Source organism: Dermacentor variabilis, chromosome 7 (assembly GCF_050947875.1).
Source record: "Dermacentor variabilis isolate Ectoservices chromosome 7, ASM5094787v1, whole genome shotgun sequence".
Classification (NCBI taxonomy): Eukaryota; Metazoa; Arthropoda; class Arachnida; order Ixodida; family Ixodidae; genus Dermacentor; species Dermacentor variabilis.
Window position 1 is genome coordinate 114,466,352 of NC_134574.1, and position 20,322 is coordinate 114,486,673.

Here is a 20,322-nt window from a genome sequence, read left to right on the forward strand (position 1 = left end):
AAACAAATACCACAGGCAATAAGCGCTTGTATGCGGTATTTGTTTCCTCGTGTCCTTGTTTTATTCGCACTGTTCAAGCTCAGTTCTAAATAGTCAGTATATTTCGTAGACAATATAGTTCGTCTCGACGTGAAATTCAAAATTCACAAAGCTTTTTGTTCGGTAACAACTTGGTCATTAGTTTGGCCGCCGTCACTGATAGCGTGTATTGGGCGGCGCCTGTTGTTGGTAGCTGCTTTGTAACGTGCGTCGATTTCTGTGAAATGGGCGTTGGTCGGTCTAACTGCGGAGAATATTCTATTATGGATAACTTTGCGGGTTTACTACACTAATTACGGCTGATTTATCACAGAAAGTAAGTCATCGCACAGAGTATTCAGCCACTTTAACCGCCCGCATTAGCCAACCGAAGCAACGTAGCAAACTTTAACCTTCTTGCTTAATTATCGTCTGCCTATTTATTGAGTGACTTCGAAAGCAATCAGTGCAGTGAAGTAACTGTTCCGTGTTGCCTATTTTCCTCAACATATTTCTTCTTTTTTCTTTAGAAGGATGATAATATTAAACAATCGATTCAGTGTTCTCATCAGTGTCCTTCAAATATTCGTATCCGATTTGAAAAATCCACTATTCCGATGACCGCCTGAAAATTTTATATTTTCTAAAAGTATACTAAACCAGGCCGAAGGTGTAAAAAACTCTCGATTTAACCAGAAATTATGGAGAAAACAGTAATATTAAATATGTATGGGCAAGTGTCTGTATAGGGGCCCCAGTGGCGTCTAAATTTACTTATGGAGAGGTATTAAGTCATACAACCAAGACAAGATGAAGTTGCTTTTACCGCATTATTCAGGAGACGACGACGACGAAGGTAGGCATCATGACGAGGGAAAAACAAGGCATACGTATTTTCATGGTATTCACATGGCAAGCGTCTCGGATCATTGTGGTCTAACAGTTGAACCGTCCCGATCTTAAATAAGGTCCCATGCATAGCAGGGACAATCAGCGAGGAATTCTCATAGGAGAGTCATCAATGAGAGGGCGCTGTCCTTTATTGGTCCGCGACGTCGATGACGGGCTGCTCCTTGTTGCTCAAGCCATCTCAGTGGAGTGGCTGTGCCTATGTACGGTCGAAATACGCCACCTTGAGCGTTTTTTCGTTGGTTTCACAATCAACCCGACACGCGCACTCGCGATTGCCATGGGAACAGAAACACTCAATCCACCGCTCAGTATGGCCAATGACACTACCGAAGTTTCTCCATTACAAAGCTATCCTTGCTCCTGGAGGTAGCTGCACTGCAAACATTTTTGGTATGTGGCATGTCCGGTCTGGGAGTCGGGGCGAAGAGGCTTTCTCACTGTTGATCACAATTAGCTTTTAAAGCGAGCATTGCCCGCTTGCCTTATTGAATCTTAGGCCCAACGTAACAACCCATCCATTGCCACAGGAAAAGTCTCGGAGGGGTTGCAGCATCCAAGAACCTTGAAAAGACCAGTGGAGCCTGTACGTATGATTCATTCCGGAGCATTTCCCTAGGATTGCCGGGAGACACTCCAAGCCTAAGGCACAACAGAGAGGCCCCCATCAAACAGAACGGCCAGATCCGGACTTTCTTCAAATAGCACCTTCGCGGAAATGGTATTTGCAGCTCTCGTTACAGATTACCAAGAAAAATAAATGAAGGAACCAGAAGTCGGAAGTGCTGTTCCCCTTCCTAAAGCAGGCCACGACCAGCAAAAAAAGAAAAAAAGAAAAAATTGGAGCACATTGAAATGAAAAATAATGTTGGTTATAAAAAAACAAAAAATAGAAACAAAAAATAACAAACGTAACCGCATTTGAATAGTACATAAAATTGGCACAATACAGCATTTTACCTGACGCAGGGAAGCTACAGCTAAGGCCATCATCATTGGCATTATCGCGTCCTTTCCTGTACCTGACACGAAAGCTATGCTCCTACAAGCCCAGGCTCTAGCGGCGCAATGTACCGTTTTTCTGGTACATATTTAGAACTTAAATAAAGAACAGTGTTCAATTTACAATAGGAGCTACGACCTTACGCGTTAGCATTGTGGCCTTTTGATCGCCAACACAATGCAAGCGGAAGAACAGATATCGTTTTTTTCTTCTCTGCAGCATTAGCGTTAAAACAAAATCAACTTATAGCAAAGATAGCACTCACACAAGAACGTTTCTAAAGAAAAAAATAAAGCAACTCACTTCGACCCTTAAACTAATGTAACTTCTGCTTTTGCTAGGAAATGAAGCCCCTAATCAAAATACTAACTTACTTTACTACGAAAAGCGCGCATTAAAGCTAACTTTCAGCGCCTGACGCATTAGGCGCCTGATGAATTTGCATAAGTTTTGCTCATCAAACTCTTCATCAAATGCCTATATATCTAACCTGACAGCCTGAAAAAGGAAACTACAATACTCAACACTCAACAACTTAAGCATTTCACAAACTCCGCTTTGTTCTGCACACCTTTCCTCAAAATTCTTATTCACGCTAAGGACGCGGAAATGACAGTATACACTCTCTCGCTACACATCTTAAACACCTGACAAATGAACCTCGGTTTCTCACTACAAATCCTTTTTCTCAAAAGGTCATTTACATAACTCATACACTTGTAACATAACATTGAGTACTTCTCGATACGTATGAAAATGATTTGTTTTTTTTTTCTCTCGCGAAGGTATTCAGTCCTATCAAAGAAAGTTGCGGAGGCGTCATCTTTCGATGAATGTCAACGTTAGTGCGATTGGCATTGCAGCAGTGTAGCTGCCACCTCCGAAACGCGTCCCATATGATGCGTGTTTGCAGCCGCGTTTATTGACCTTTTTCGCGGAGCAGTTTGTTCTAGCGAAACGAGATGGCGCTTTTGTCGGCGCGCCAAACGTCGCCTGAGCGACAGCCCACGAATACGAAACCCATTGTCGAGTCCACCTTGCTTCTGCGCAACCAGCTGTCGGAAATGCAATTCAGTTTCCGCTAACACACTGTGCTCCAATCACGCCGGATTGAATCGTGCAGACTGAAGGCGTGTGCAGTAGTTGGCTGCAAAAATAGCGACTGGCATATTAAGGATTGGAATGAATCTGTGTTACCAAGTTCACCGACCGTTGCTGCAACTGCCCGTAGGTGTTACCGGCAGTTCGAGATGTACGGCTTTCTTCGAGGATACATAAGTTTGCTCATCTGCCATCGTTGTATCGGTAACCTTCAAAGAAAGTGATTCAGCCCCGGGAAGTCGGCAAGAGTGAGTGCCACTCGTTAAACAATGACAAAGGAGTAGCGCCGCTTGCTGTCATAGCCTGTTTCGTGCAGAGTATCTACGCACATCTATCCCAACTGGCACGTAATCTTACGCCAATTCTTCGCCAACGTGTCAATAAGTGAATGGGCGCACATCTGATTATAAGCGCACCATATACGCACATTAAATGACGGACTACACCGATAGCGTATGAATGGTCGAAGCTGAATGTTTCGCGACGGAAGCGATATACTAGCGGTAATACACCATTGCTACAAGGTATTGCAATGTACAGAACGGCAACGTTTCAAGCCTTCCGCGCAACAAGAACGAATATATCGGAACTGAGCACACCCGCCAGCGATTAGGCAGAAATGATCAGATAGTGACCGCACCAAGGAAGCTTACTGAGTCATAAATATGGCAAGCCGCTGCTTCACAATATTTTCCAAATGAAGAACGAAGAGGGAAACGCACTAAAGCTGATTGAATTCATGAGCGGGAAGTTTGGATAGCTTGGAATGCATATTTATCCTCGTTTTTAAAACAAGAACCATACTCGCTGCTCGCGCCGTTAGAAGATAGCTTAATGAGCTTCCAAAGCACTTTTTCTTGTTCTCTGAAGCTGTGGCCAGAGCTTCGTGTCGTCCACCTAGTCACCGTCTGCGATATCTCCAGAAACAGTGGCTTGCTAACCCGCACCGGCGTCATAGACGCCCATTGTAAGCGCGGAGGCAACGGAGGCAGTTGAGGCAGGCAATGGACGCTTCACCACGTGATCAAACATGGCAGCGCCCACGCTGCGAAAAGGGTCAATATCTTGCGTTTTTCACTGGACACGCTGCGCCATCTGCTGGCGCTGCCGAGAAGTTCGCGTGTGCAGCCTGTGTAAATACATTCGGACAAGGTTGTCTCCACATGTATGTCGCATGTTCGATTACGCCCCACACCGGAGCCATTTTTCAGCATTGTTTTGTCATTGAAGAGCAGCACATGCCCAAAGGCACACACTCAGCGACCCAAGTTGGCATCAAAGAGTTTCATTGAAGCACAGCACATAACGGCGATGAGGGGAGGTGACCCATGCGCCACAACAAACTTCTCATTGATAATAAATGTTACATCTATAACTCCGTCGAAGACAAGGTGCATGAACAGAGTTCTAGTCCTAATGCAGCCAGGGCTGAAAAGCCGTCCTTAATATCAACTCGGTCGGGTAAGGTGTACTCTGGCAATGGCTAGGACAGGATGAGGGGAGGTGACCCGACAGTTGGTGCGTCTGTACTATTTACTAATATACGTAGTTTCTACCCCAAAAAAGATAACTTAAATGCGTTAATTAATGACTGTAATGCTGATCTTGTCGTACTAACGGAAACCTGCCTTTCTAGCCGTATACCTGATTCGGAGTTATTTCAGTGTAACAAAAAATTTAATGTTTATCGTCGTGATCGCACTGATAGAATGGGTGGAGGCGTTCTCATTGCCATTAATGAAAACGTTGAATCTTATCCTATCCATATTAGTAGCAATCTAGAAATAGTGTGGTGTTGCATTACTCTTAATTTTAAAAAACTGATCTTCGGTGCTTGCTACCGTCCCCCTACCTCGGGTCACACTTTTTGTGCAGATTTTCATGATTGTTTAAACCAGATTGTTGTGCGCTTCCCTGCAGGGTGTACCACTTTTTATTCTAGGTGACTTTAACTTTCCCACGATCAGATGGTCCCAGTTGTGTCCCTTTTCAGAACCAACATGCGTGGACGCGGTCACATTTCTTAACACATGTACTGATTTTCACCTATCACAGATTGTTCAGTTACCGACACGTGTAACACCCACTACTTCGTCCTTACTCGATCTCGTCCTTACATCTGCTCCTGATATGACGTCACTCGTTACTCATGTGCCTGGATTAAGTGACCATGATGTTCTTCATTTTACATTGTCTATTCCTTCTACACGTGCACAAAAACGACTGAAACAAATACGGGACTACAACTGTGGCAATTACGATGCTATTAACATTGAACTTTCCTCCTTCCTTGACAACTTGATTTCAACCTACAATGAGCAGTCCGTCGAAGAACTTTGGAATTCTTTTAGAACAAAAGTAGTTGATCTAACTAACAAATTTATTCCTTTACGAGCTGTTTACGACAACACTAACGCTCCCTGGTATAACAGATATCTCAAGCGGTTATCGAACAAAAAAAGCAGGCTGTTTCGTAGTGCGAAAAAATCGCCTAACCCAGCGAGATGGGCTGTATACAAAGCCGCTTCTACGGCATATTCAGAGGCACTGAAAACGGCGAAATTTACCTTTTTCCATTCAACACTTCCGTCCTTACTCAAAACTAACCCTAAACGCTCTTGGAATACTATGAAAAGCAGCAATAACAACGACGTATCTCTCAATAACAATCGTGAACCAGTTCCGAAGCATCTTTGCGCCTCAATCTTTAATGACACCTTTACAAACTTGTTCTGGGACCCAATATTCACTCTTCCTTCGTATCCGAGAGCACATCTTACAGCAATGGATCCCATCATGCTTGACCCAGCCGGCATTCGTGCTATTATTAACAGACTAAAACGATCATCTTCATGTGGTCGGGATGGCATCAACGCTAAATTCTTGCAAAACACTAATGAGTACAGCTCTATCATTCTGAACTACATTTTCACCAAATCGCTCAACGATGGATGCTTGCCGAAGGATTGGAAAGTAGCCAAGGTCGTGCCCTTCTACAAGTCTGGTGACGCCCACAACCCAAGCAATTATCGTGCGATATCACTAACATCTGTTCCCTGCAAAATATTAGAACATGTCATATTTACTCACTTAGTTAACTTCTTGGAGTCGAATAACTTTTTCATCCATCCCAGCATGGTTTTCGTAAACATTTTTCTTGTGAAACACAGCTACTAACATTTACTAATGACCTTCACGCGTTCCTTGACGGCGGCCTCATCACTGATTGCATATACTTGGATTTTGCGAAAGCCTTTGATAGTGTAAACCATGAGCTCCTTATACTAAAACTAACCAGCCTAAACATTGACCCTTTAGTACTGCACTGGATACGCGACTTTCTTTCTAACCGGACTCAATTCGTCACGGTGAATGGAACCGATTCCATGGAGGCACCTGTTTCCTCCGGAGTGCCACAGGGTTCAGTTTTAGGCCCATTACTATTTTTGATTTATATTAATGATTTACCTGCTAGCATCGCTTCTTCTGTCTGTCTTTTTGCTGATGATTGTGTTATCTACCGCAACATTTCTAATTACACTGACACAATAATCCTTCAAAGTGACCTAAATAATATTTCTGCTTGGTGTCAAACGTGGAAAATGAAGCTTAACATTCTTAAATGTAAATCAATGAGAGTATCGCGTAATAACATGCCTTGCCCAAACTACCTTCTTCATAGCACGGCGTTAGAAACCGTAACTACCTATAAATACCTCGGTGTACATATTACTAATGGCCTTTCATGGTAGTACCACATCGAGCACGTAACATCAAAGGCCAATCGCATGCTTGGTTACCTGAAAAGAAACTTCTCTCTCGCACCTTCATCACTCAAGCGACAGTTATATATCACTTATGTCCGATCTAATCTCGAATATGCATCGTTAATCTGGGACCCTGGCCTTGCAACTCTTACCAATAACTTGGAGGGAATGCAGAATCGCTCAGCACGTTTTATCCTAAGTAACTATCATCGAACTTCCAGCGTAACTAACATGAAATCGATACTTAATCTGCCCCCGCTTGCAAATAGACGGAAACTATCTCGACTTGCATTGTTTCATAAGATCTATCATCATAATCATGTTCTTAGGACCCGTCTGATTAAACCGCCTAATTTTGTTTCATCTCGACTTGATCACAACCATAAAGTCCATGTCCCTCACCAAAACACTGCAACATACTCGCACTCTTTCCTGCCCAAAACCTGCTTCGACTGGAACAATCTTCCCGCCTCATTAGTTAACATTACCAACTGTGACCATTTTCGTGAAGCTCTTTCCAGCGGAAATTAACGCATTCCAACATTTTTTTTTCTTCTCTATGTTGGTTGGAAACTTCATCTTTTAGTGTCTCAATTGGTTGCAATGGTATGTTCTTGCCGTAATCATTGTACAAGCCTTGCATGACAGTGTGAATTTTCGTTATTAGAAATTACATTCGTTCCCATGTTTTGAAATTTTTTAATTGTGTATGTGCAAATAACTTTATTTATATTGAATGATTGACCCCCTCCCCTCTATAATGCTTGTATGCCTTGAGGGTACAATAAATAAATAAATAAATAAATATATCAGTAGCCCACTTTTCGGCGGGGCCGAAATGCGCAAGCACCCGTGCTCCGTGTATTGGGGGCACGTGAAGGATCCCTTGGCGGTCACAATTAATCCGGAGCCCCTCACAACTGCCTGCCTCATAAAGCGTGGTTTTGGCACGTGAAACCCTAGCATTAGATTTAATTCAAGTCACGTAACTTGGGGCAGTGCTTGGGCAGGTTTTGTGACACTGCAGCTTCCGTCAAAGGCAGTCCTAACGGCCCCTAAATTTTTACGCGGACTATTGGCAAGCAAGCTTTCGTATTGCATTACTTGTTCTATCCATGCATGTTTCACGGGTTAAATCGCCAGGTTTACCGCACGTAGGATGGCAGATGTGTATGTTGTTTCAGCTTAGTCTCGAAGTTACCCGCATGAACTTCCATTCACTGCAAGGTCGTGTAGGTAAGGTTCCACAAGCTGCATGTTGTCGATACTACTGTGCACAAAAACAGATCTCCTCATTATTCTGCTCATGACCGCTGTTATCAACTTTTGACTCGATGGCCCAATCTTAATGAAGTAACAACAAAAATACGACACACGAAACAAATGCACTTCTCATACAGCGAAGCGTTAAAGAATTCATACTTGGCCGGGTTCGGCAAAACAGACGCTTCACTTTCGTTCCATGGTGACGTCTGCGTTGCTTTTTCATCTCCCCATTACTCTCGTACTTCTGGAAAAACCACTAATGACTTGTTGACTATAACAACGCAAGGACACGAAGCTTCCTAACAGCTCAATTAAAAGCAGTTACGTATAGCAGCACGTTTCTTGTGTCTCGCGTATGTTATCTCGTGGTCGAGAACAATGTCTAGCTATAAGCGGTGAAAGCGATGACATCACTAACTAGCATGTGCCGGCACATAATAATTCCTACCGACTTCTACGTTGTCATTGTTATCTTTTTCTGTGTCAACAATGAACCCAGAAAAGAAAAATAAGCGAAAAGAAAGCAGCCCTTTCCTTCAGGACTGTATGTTTCTCCGGAATACGATGGGTGGGCATAATTTATATAACGATGATAAGATTATAATCGGATGATAACGTAACATTCGTTTATTCTTTATTTGTTTTGTTAGTCGTTGTATGCTAATGCAACGTTTACGTTTGGCATAAAATGCACGTGATTCCACAATCTTTAGTGCTTATACAAATTTGGTGTCGTCATTCGTCATGGCCGGGATTCGTTGTTAAAAGGTGCTCGGCAAGGTCATGTCGCAAACTGCGCTAACACTGGTGGCATTGTTATAAATGCGAAGCATTTTTATCTCATTCCATGCATTTCGCGGTAGTTACGTAGGTTCCTCCTCTGCCTCGTTTCGTACTTCTATATAAAAATAATTGCGTAACCGACAGTTGAATCAAATTTCTGTCTTCCGGGACAACAGTCCGATCCGCTGATCGGTTTCGATAAGAGTGTTTAAGCAGCATGTCGTCTTAAGATATGTTCCGAAATCTGGTTTACACGTTATCACCGACCCCTCCTGCATTGATCGTTGTGCTATGCAAGTTCAGGATGAAAGAAAGGACCCCGATGAAACGTGTTAAAGTGTGCAAAACAAATTACTGTGCCAGTAGGTGCGAAAACCTTTTCTTAAAGCGGTAGATTTTTCTGGGAACCAGCCTCGATTTCTTGTGAGGCGCCTAAATGTTTTCGTAGACCGATCCCATAGATAGTGTACTCTAACACAGCGGTGACCACTGCATGGTAGTATTGTATGCCTCTGTCTAGCTATAAGTACCACCACTGTGCGGTGGTACCTTAGTATTGGTGGTGCAGTGTCACCGGTGGTATCACCGGGACCAGTGGCACCGGTGATACCGGCGGTAGCATACGCTGCATACGGGTCCGAACTGGTTCTTGATAAAGTGGCGCTCGAAACGCCAGCTGGCTACTGCGTGCGAGTACAAGGCACGGGCGAAGGGGGTGCACTACCCATAAAATGCAGTGCAACGTAGTGCCACAGGTAACCGCATCCGAAGCATGCTTAACGCATTCTGGAATAGCAACCGGGGTTATTTCTTCATAAATGTTCTTTGAATTGCATGCTTGGACACTGCCGATTAAAACGTGCTCGGAAAAGAGTGGTCGGTTTCATTCATGTGGGGCACATCGTGCTTGTACAGAAAACCGAGAAATATAGGGCATGTTTATATCTCGAACGTTTGAAAGGAGTAACTTTCTGAAATACCTATGAAGAGCGCACTTTGAAGAAAGACATTCCTGTTAGCACTCACAGTATTCATTACCTCTGAGTGGAAGACGGAGAAAGCGCGCCATTCGACGCTGCAGTGTTGCTGATATTATTGCGCAGTATCTTTCTATGTGCAATGGCGGTAAGACATGCAGATGTTGACATGTTGCCACTGCGGAAGTACGTTGGTGAATCCTTGTCATCGCTTCCTGGAAGTGCACAAAATGGAGGCATCTGCGCCGTGCTGGTTACATAGAGAGAGATTATTGCTCCGTTAACGTTTGAATATTATTTGGAATTTGTCAGCCATATAGGGCCCACGGTTTTGCAGTTGCGCATGATTTAGGAAGGCGTATTCTGCGTGGGTATATCTTATACAGTATATATGGCTTGCCTGGCAGGCAGTCCAAAAAAGTTGTCGATTTAGCGGTAAATGCGAGAGGAATGCGTTAGCATTACGTCACACCACCTTGAGGTACCGGATCAGACGACAAGCGAGAGGACAATTCCTTCTTAACCAAGCCTTGGCAAACCGTGAACGCTCAGCTTTTGTGGACGCGGCGGCATACACGGGAAACAAAGCTTTCGCAGTGGCGGTTGTGGACGGCCGCGGATCCACAAGATATGCAGCCACGGTAATTGCAAGGAAGCCTGAACAGGCCGAACAGGTTGCGATCGCTGTTGCGCTCACCGACGACAATCTTTCCCATATCTACAGCGACTCCATAGCCGCTATCAGAGCTTTCCAGAAGGGCACGGTCTGCGCACAGGCTCTCAAAATTGTTTCAAAGAAAGAGATTAAGAAACACTTCATATACTGGTTCCCGGCACACTTAGGACCAAAGCTCGGCGACGTCCCCAACCTTAACGAGGCGGCACACGAGGCTGCGCGCGCGCTTACAGACAGCGCGGCTTCACCCGACCACTCGGAGAATAAGGACGCGCCCACTACATACAACGAAGTCACTAAACACTACTACCTACAACGCAGACAATATAGCACGCCACACCGCACGCTCACTCGAGCTCAAGCAGTTACACTCAGAATGCTACAAACAGACACATACCCCACTCAAAACAGATTACACCATTACATGCCTGAGCTCTACGACAAGTCTTATTGCACCAATTGCAATACATCCCTTAACGTTTATCATTTACTCTGGCCGTGCTCGCAAGCTCACGTAAACTACGAACAGGACAAGCGCAAGTTTGAAGAGGCAATCCGGAGCGAAGAACTCGCTCCCCAACTCTGGGCCGTCCAGCAGGTCCACGACGCCGCCAGGAAACTCAACCTCCCGGTTCCGTCGTGGGAGACGCCCACTCCATGAGAGCCCGAAGCTCTCGTGGCCTGCAGGACCTGAATAAAGTTGATTTCCTTCCTTCCTACCGGATACATTTTTTAAACCGCAATCATCACATTTGAATGTTATGTTCGGGAGCTCAGTCGACACGCGTCCTGCCTCTTCGATGAGCGAAGTGCAACTGGCTATGGTCCAAAGCAGAGCACCGTCACCTACACTGTATATATATATATATATATATATATATATATATATATATATATATATATATATATATATATATATATAATGTGTGTTTGTGTGTGTGTGTGTGTGTGTGTGTGTGTGTGTGTGTGTGTGTGTGTGTGTGTGTGTGTGTGTGTGTGTGTGTGTGTCGGGTTGAGCGCGACGGAGGCGAGATGGGGAAGCATCCTCAATGGTGCGATGTGAACAGGCACGTTGAAGAAAGAGCGGCAGTGGTTGTTGCATGGGTGTGCGGCAAGCGCGCCGGATGGCCCACTGCTCTCCACTACGCTGCTGTCCACGGAAGTTGTTCTGTGAAAGCGACTTAGATTCATAATCATCAGTTGATCAGACGCCGTAGTGCTATAGCACTGCAGCCGCTCAGGTACCGATCTGGTTCCTTGTAGGTTTCTTAAGCCTCGTTTACACCGATCCCTCCGCAGGGAGTTCAATCCTCGCTACGTGGTCCGGTACGGCTCGTCCCGCACCTCCCGCCAGGCGACGGCGTTCGTGAGCAAGGTGTTCAAGCACCCGAACTGCCACCTCGTGAACCAGGACCGCGCCGTCGACGACGTTGCCATACTCGTACTGCGGACTGCACTGCCTGTGTCGCCGGTGTGCCTGCCCCGAGCCGGTGCGCCTCTGCCCTCACACGTCACCGTCGCCGGCTGGGGCAACACGATACCGAGTGAGTGTGTCGTATACAGGGCCAGAACTTGGAGTTCAGAATAGAGGCCTATAAGGCTACGAACAGCAAAGAAAGCACAGGAACTCACGTGGGACAAGCCAAGCCAAGAGCTTTACTTCCGAACGCGTATCTAATGATGATGCCGTTGGTTGTGTACAGTACAAGAACGGGCGTGTATGTGTCACACTATCGGGGGTGGTTTAGAGTAAACTAGGGGCGGTTGAGATAAAGTTATCTAATCTTCCGTCTGCTATCTGTAATTTTGTGTCGTGAGCCCGTGCTACTGTCACGTTTTAAGTCCTTGAGCTCCAGTCCCTTACAGGACTTACGAGGGGGGGTCATTATTAACAGACCATGTGCGCACGCTGACAGGGTGCTCTACCTGCGTCATACTCAGAAGAGGGCAAGACAAATGAGGGAAACCAAGGTGCTCGATTTTTACTATCTACCACACGAAGCCAACATACATTTCAAACAATAAAGCCAATGAGAGCATAGGTGGGTTACCTATGTTTCCAACGAAAATATAGAATTATCTTGAATGGTGGTTAAATTCGCGACAAGCTTCATATTCTTAACAAAGAAAAAATGATGTCCTTCGTGTATACATATGTGCGTCAGTGCTTGCGCATCGGCGGGCGATAACCTTCGTTATTTGCTGATACGCATGATGCGCATGCGCGACAACGTTTGCAGGCATCGACTCACTGCAGCTGCCTGAGCTGCTCAAGGAGGCGCAGATGGAGGTGGTCTCCAAGGACCGGTGCCAGGAGGAACACTCGTACGCAAACCTGACGCACCAGATATGCGCCCAGCCGGCATCTGGCTTTCCGGGAGTGGTGAGTGCTTAGAAAGGGTCTCTGACCACGCTCTAACATAAATTTTGGTTAACTAACTAGAAATCGTAAAGCGCCGTATAAGGAACATTCTACCGCAACACAATTTAACAAAAAGGTAGAGGGAGAGGGAGGTGCTTAACAACCGCCTAGATGTAAGGAAACGAAATGTCGCATGCAAGACCATATGGCGCATGACGACCCGCTACCCTCTTCCTAGCTGGGCCTTCTCCCCTAACCTCGACGAGGCACCCACAAGTAACACTCCTCTCCTGCCTTCTCCCAAATTTCAGCCGACAGTGGCCACCTCCTTTTACGTCACCACACACGCCACCGTGACCCACACTTTATTTCAATTGATTTTTAGTCTACATTCTTTTTCTTGCTCGACTACGCATTTCCAGACGTGGTTTTCCATGCTCTGCATTTTACGGTAATTCACAAGTTGGTTCGCGCTTGTTTCTGGTCATCTGTGCGGAGCATGGCGCCATGCGCACGACGCGGAAGCGTCGCACGCGTGATGTCATCTAGCAGGCGAGCAGAGTGGCTGCGTCGAGAAGCAATGTCGCTCGGGCTTTTCACTGAACTTGCAGCGGTTTACGGGGCCGTTACATCGGGCGCAATACCTTAATTGCTTGCAGGCATGATCTTCGGCGCCTGATTACGCATGGCGCTTGTTTGTTTACAATTACGGAACCACGTGAGCGTTCCTCTAAAAAGCAGCGTCACGAGACTCGCATAGCGATGTACGCCAAGGGTGTCGGCGAGGGTGTAGGCGAGGAAGCGTAAGCCTCTTTTCCGATGCAAAAGGCACGTACTACGCGGTGACAGCGTCACGCTTTCATCATCCATCGAAATGACGACGTAGAACACCCCAGATTGAAGAAGAGGGACGTTTCTTTTCTTTTTAACGCGACAGCGTTAAGGAGCTCGTGTCGCAAAAAAGCCGGTGTCGTCGGCGTCGGTGTCGGCGTCGGCGGTGTTGGCCGTGAGCGATAAATCCCAGCAGGCACTTCATGAATAAAAAATGGCTGTGGCTTAGCTAAGGTTAAGCCCAGGATGCGAAGCATACTAGCCTTTATTTTAACTCGACAGCGTTAAGGACCTCGTGTCGCAGAAAAGCCGGTGTCGTCGGCGTCGGCTCAGGCGTGCGTCGCTTGCTCAGGCGCACATTTTGTTGTCGCGCCAAACGCTGCGTTGCTCGAGGCTCACCGCGTCCGATGCGGGGCGCGTAGTCGCTGCGCCGTAGCCCATTGTCTTACACCCCTTGGCGGGTCGACGGGAACGCTGTCGCGTTCCACTCTTGAAGGCGAAGCTTAAGCGTCCGCTTTGCAGCTGTTATGACGTCATATGGTAGCTACGCGGCCGCGCGCGGCGCAGCAAGGAAGAGCGTGGTTGTGTGGCTGGTATGCTTCGCATAAAAACAACTTGCAAGATGGGCTGGGTGGGAATCGAACCAGGGTCTCCGGAGACGTTACCACTGAGCCACGAGTTCGATGCTTCAAAGCGGTACAAAAGCGCCTCTAGTGAACGCGGTGTTGCCTTAGAAACGAGCTGTTTCTAAGGCTCAGGCGTGCGTCGCTTGATCAGGCGCACATTTCCTTGTCGCGCCGAACGCTGCGTTGCTCGACGCTCACCGCGTCCGATGCGGGGCGCGTAGTCGCTGCGCCGTAGCCCATTGTCTTACACCCCTTGGCGGGTCGACGGGAACGCTGTCGCGTTCCACTCTTGAAGGCGAAGCTTAAGCGTCCTCCAATTTTTTTTTCGAAGTAGAAAAGATTTTGGCAGCTTGGGAAAAGGTAGACACCCACATTTAGGAGTAGGTACTTCGCGCCAACTTTTACCTTTGCTTGGTGACGGTGCGCGCGCGACTTGACTGCTCACTGGGAGTGTGGTAGAGTAGGCGGGATGGAGAGAACGCTCGCCGAGATCAGTGTAGCCATAAATCATTCTCCAATATTCCGGCGACATCTCCCGTCGTAACGTGATTTCGTTCCGAAGCGAGAGGACGAAGACGTAGACGAGATACACAAGACGAGCACCGTCTACGGCTACGGCTTCCTCTTTTCGCGCCGCAACAAATTATGTTACCGTACCAACTCGCCCAACTTTCGATGCACCGTTAATGCCCGTTCATACGCATAGCGGTTGAGACCTCACTTAACACCCGACGCATGATATCTCTGGGCGCTCTCCAATGCTGTCGCGTTGTCACTTCACCACTCAGTCGATTGCTCCCATCCTGATTAGGCACAGAAGGAAACCATGCCGCAATTAAAAGTGGTATAATTTGAACGTGTAAAATAAAGAGCTGTTCTTCGTGAAAACCGTAGCTGGTCTCACCCTAAGCGTTTCGTCAGTGACTGTTGCTACGCCATTTAAACGGGTTGGTTATTACCCAATCGCGCACAGTCCCAACATACGAGCGGAGTTGTGAATTCACCTCATGCTGACGCGAGATCCAGTTATCTAGTGACCGCACGATTCCATTGAAACACGATCCCTCCGGGCGATTCTGTGACTTTCTCGGCTCGGAAGGCGAGAAGGGTAAGCCTTGATGAAGGAGGCGTGTGTATATATATAATGTAGACGACCTTATAAGAACGAAATGCTCCTGTCATTATTGAGCTGTTAGTGCCGTGGTAATCTAAGCAACGTGATTTTATCGTCACCGTTATGCGAGCCGACAAACTGTTCAAGACAGAAAAAGCAACACTGTAGCGTACGTGATGATGGGGGGAGTGGGTGTATGGTAACTGGTGCTTTGTTAGGCTTTTGATTGGCCTTTTCGCCGCTGCTCTTCAGAACTGCACGTTTTGCTTCGCGTGTAAATGATGTTATCTGTAATGCTTCCAGCGACGCTTGTGACACTCATGAATGAACTTGCTATATGACAAGTCCTCGTCCACTTCGCCGCCCTCATTCGCACAGCTGTGGGAGGCGCTACTTACTACAGCGTCTCTTTTGCGCTTCTCGCTCGCCCGAAGGGGGACTCGGGTGGCCCGCTGATGACCAAGGGCTCGTCCGGCGAGTGGACCCTGGTGGGCGTCGTCTCGTGGGGCAACGAGACCCGGTTCCGGTCCTCGCCCTTCGTCTTCTCGGACGTCTCGGCGCTGCTCACGTGGATACACGACATCGTCGCCATGCCCGTCTGGTAGCCGCAGCAGGAGGAACTGGACACATCGCGTGCGGGGCGGGCCATGGCTGGCCTAATAAAGGGAGTCACCGGCGTTGTTTCAGTTTATTTTTACCTTTTCTTGTTGTTTTTTGTGTGTGTGCTTTCTGGTTCATTTATTTGCTGCCGGTTGACTCCCTGCTAAGAGCGCGCGCTCGGTGCTTCTTGTCGCTCCCACGACGGTCTTGTCACGTGTAATGATTTGCGCAGATGTTGTTGACATATCTTTCATTTTCGGTGTGAGACCCCCACGTATCCAAGACAAAAATGTTCTCGGAATCTCCCACTTTCTGTGTACCTTGGGGAAATTCGCTACATTTCTCACTTCCAAAGACGAGTAGCTGTGAAATGACGCCGAGTTTCCTCCATTCACACTTCAGCCTGAGCTTTCGACGTTCTTTCTATTACCTGACAAGAAAAAAAAATGACCCCTAAAGTCGTAATATGCTGTATGTAACAACCAGCGCACTAGGACGGTACACACTATTTTTTATACACGAGTTTTTTTACAGTGAAAGCCTCGCCCTCTATAGTTCGTCGGGATTTTTTGTATCCACGTGCGTGGTGCTCAAACAAATATCTGGGCCGATCCAGAGACAGTGCAAATAAGCGGGAAACGCACTGTGTGCTGCTTATCCAAGAGACACAATATGACGGCATCAGCTGACGTCGCGTGACGTCACGTTTCACGTGATGACGCCATCAGATTGCGTCATCAGGCGATATCGTCACGTAACCATGCCGTTATTATTGCATAATCAACTGTACCTCCACCTAGCGGCCGCGGCCACTCGGGCAGACCTCAAATGGCAGCTGAAAAAAAAAACGACTTTGTCTTTGAGTTCCCGCGTAACAGAAACATGTATTCTCGTATATTCTAATTACAATACGAAACTATCATGTCTGCAACTTGTGTGTAAAGCGTACTTTTCGAATTAGCTGGAGCAGTTTACATTGGAAAATTGAACTACTTCAATAAGGCACTCGCGCTTGGCGGAGGGCCTAGAGGAATGAACATGTGCGCTGCACTTCTGCGCAAGTGCGTGCGCGCGTGTCGTACGTCGCTTGTGGTAGTGGTGCTTGTCTAACGTCGACAACAGCTTCGCTGTGCACTCACTTTCACAGTGTGGAATGGAGGAGGATTTGTGTGTGTGTGTGTGTGTGTGTGTGTGTGTGTGTGTGTGTGTGTGTGTGTGTGTGTGTGTGTGTGTGTGTGTGTGTGTTTGTGTGTGTGTGTGTGGGTGCGAGAGAGAGAGAGAGAGACGCACATATCAAATAAAAAATTCTCAGAATCTCCCACTTTTTGTGTGCCTCGTGAAGATTAGCTGCATTTCTCACTTCCAAACACGAATTGCTTTGAAATGACGCGGCGTTTCCTCCACCCACACTTCAGCCTGAGCTTCTGATATATTTTTCTAGCAAAAAAGAAATGTTCGTAATATCGTTTAATAAGTGTTTATAGTGACCAGCGCACTATGGCGGCCAGCAATGTTTTTTTTTTTACAGGAGTTTTGTTAGAACCATCTGCACTCCGCAAAAGAAACGTTGTTTTCAACACGTGTATATCCGTGTGAGAATAAAACAGGTGCGCACCTTTCTGCAGGTCACCCCTGGCAAGCAGGCGATTGCCTCCGACACTTGATGGTCGTTAGCAAGTCCAATCGGTTCAAATAAATAGCACAGAATACCCTTCTTCCGTGCCACGAGCCATTAACTGCAGCCCCAATAACCATTTCTCACAGTGACAATTGTTGTCTGCTGAATGCAACCTCAGGCATGAATTACATGACCATGATTGACTTACTAGTAATTTCAACCATGCAGTTGTGTTTATACTGCGGCTTGAATGTACTTCAATCTGTTCAATGTACTTCAGCATCAGCGCCGGACCTGGTGTGCTATTAACAATTTTTTCTCAATCTCTCCGACTGATTTTATATTATACTGCTCAAGTATGAAGTGACGTACAAAACTTAAATATTTAGCATTCGTATAGCCATCTATAGAGTTCTGCTCAAATAATTTTTCAAAAAAAATTATCCATGTTTTGACTACTACTAGCAACACCGGCAATGGTGTACATATGACTCAGAGAGCGAGGCTGAAGAAGTCGATTAGCATCGATGGCAAACCTGGCCACAGCGACGGCATCGCTCAATCACAGGCGGCGCATTTGTGATAAAACAATTTATTTTAACACAAACCGGCTATATGCACGGCATCGGAGAAAACATGAAGCACATAACGTCGGTCATGAAAACATTTCAGCCGTCAGTTTAGAAAGCAAGGCATGAGCCGGAGGGTCAAAGCGGGAAGTCGTAAGTATCGAGCCATGGCCATGACCACTGCTTCATACGATGCTCTTTTGGTGTCAGTGTTGCATTGAATTTCCTTGAGAACAATTTCGCTTACAGAGGCGTCTTTCAATCGCTGTAAATTAAGAAGTTGTTCATAGATGACGAAGAAAGCGCTAAACAAAGACGAGGACTAAGAAACACATCGGTTCACATAACAGCGCTGAACCTACCTTTCAGAGTCCTCGTCTTTCTTAGCACTGTTCTTGCCAAATATGAACGTTCACAACTTAGTCAAGTGTCCCCTGATTGTTGTGTTAAAAAGCGGCTTACGTGGAAGGACATCGGTCACTCGTGATAACGGAGTGGGGGGGGGGGGAGTACACCTAGCTAATGGACCGATCACTGACCAAAGGCTTTTGCAGACAGCGCTTTTCGTGGGACTTGGGAGTGATAATTTATCAATGAAGATGAAGAGGTTTGCTAATGGACCACGACAAGTGATATTTGTTTTCTACTATACGAGCTACGTTCAAGCGTAGGACGTCAGTTTCACAAATTCGCATTTCCTTTTCGTTCTTCTTATCGTGAAGGATCCGTAGTTTCGTGTATACGATACTTCCCTCAAAAACAAATTTCTGGGTAAGAGTCACAATCCAGACTTGTGAACACCTCTCAAACTGGTCGAGCGGTGTGAGCCAAATCCACACACTTCACGTGAACCGCATGCGCTTTTTTTTCTTTATTGTGTTCTATCTTGCTCGCAAGGGATGCACAATACCAAAGAGTTGTACCATACGGTCAATATAAACACATGCCTGCTGCTTGACACCCCTTCCATACACACGGACGTCCTGATACTTTCACAACAGCGTGGCCTTTTTAGCCTCGAAAAGTTAGGGAAGAGCTGGAACACGGGTAAAATCTGAGCATGCATGTATTTTTCTTTTTTTTTGAAAACCTTTCGTTCGCTGACGGCTAATTTTCGGTCTTGCTTCAACGTGGCCGGCGTGAGCTACAGTTTCCGCGCGCACTTTTCAGTGACCGTCGGTGCCCTTTATTCATCGGCTCGCATCTCTTCGCCGAGTTCCCGAAACGTTGCCGCTTGCAAGGTGTACACGCCGAGCCTCGAGTTCCTTATCGCTGCCGCCGAGTCACAGGTGCCTGCGCACCACCTTGGAGTGCCTCAGCGTGCCGGCGATGGTGACCAGCGGCACGATGAAGTTTTCCGTGTCCAGTTCGGACAAGTCGAGCTTCTTCAGCGGCTCGAGCGCCCGACACGCCGGCGACCCCTTCGTGTAGACGCCGCAGACGAGGCCCAGCGTCTGGCCGAACACGTTCTCGGCCAGGGTGGCGACAAGCCGGTGCGCCTCCGTACCGCTGCACCCGGTCAGCGCGTCGTTGTAGCACCCCAGCAGGTCGTAGTAGTAACTGCGTGCGCAGAAGGGCGGAAGGAATGTGGGTGGGCGTGATTGATCGTTTCATTGACGGATTGATTGATTAATTCACTGATTTATTGACTGCTTGATTGAATGATTGAGTGATTGATTTTACGTCACAAAACAACATTGATTGATTGATTGATTGATTGATTGATTGATTGATTGATTGATTGATTGATTGATTGATTGATTGATTGATTTTTCTGATTGATTTTAACGTCACAAAACAACACTCGGGCTACTAGAGACGCCGTTGTAGAGGGCCTCCACATTAGTTTTAATCACCTGGAATTTTTCAACGGGCACCAGTGTTTCTGCCTGGCGCGTCCATCGAAATGCGGACCCCGCGGCCCGGTGATCAGCAACGGAGCGCTAGAGCCACTGTGTCGCCTCAGCGGATATGGGCCGTGTAGTTTAATGCTGAAATCTAAAGGCAGAAAGGCGGGCTACAGTTACCTGTTACACAGCTAGCCCTTAGTAAAAAAAGAAAACGCAAGGACACGAAATATAAGGCACGAGCGGTGCTACCAC

The 20,322-nt window shown here is 46.7% G+C and overlaps 2 protein-coding genes across 3 annotated transcripts in view; one reads left to right on the plus strand and one right to left on the minus strand.

Annotated features, from left to right (window-relative positions):
• LOC142587041 (chymotrypsinogen B-like) overlaps positions 1-16,114 on the plus strand; it is a 32,368-nt gene extending 16,254 nt beyond the window's left edge. The window contains exons 6-8 of the mRNA XM_075697924.1: positions 11,800-12,044; positions 12,741-12,883; positions 15,868-16,114. Of these exons, the coding sequence (XP_075554039.1) occupies positions 11,800-12,044; positions 12,741-12,883; positions 15,868-16,038 (559 nt within the window). The 3' untranslated portion in view covers positions 16,039-16,114. The remainder of the gene's footprint in view (positions 1-11,799; positions 12,045-12,740; positions 12,884-15,867) is intronic.
• Positions 16,115-19,061: 2,947 nt separating this feature from the next.
• Positions 19,062-20,322, minus strand: part of LOC142587792 (uncharacterized) — a 49,676-nt gene continuing 48,415 nt past the window's right edge. For both annotated transcript variants that reach the window (XM_075699059.1, XM_075699060.1), the window contains exon 5: positions 19,062-19,780. In XM_075699059.1, coding sequence (XP_075555174.1) covers positions 19,504-19,780 — 277 coding nt within the window. In that variant the 3' untranslated portion in view covers positions 19,062-19,503. The remainder of the gene's footprint in view (positions 19,781-20,322) is intronic.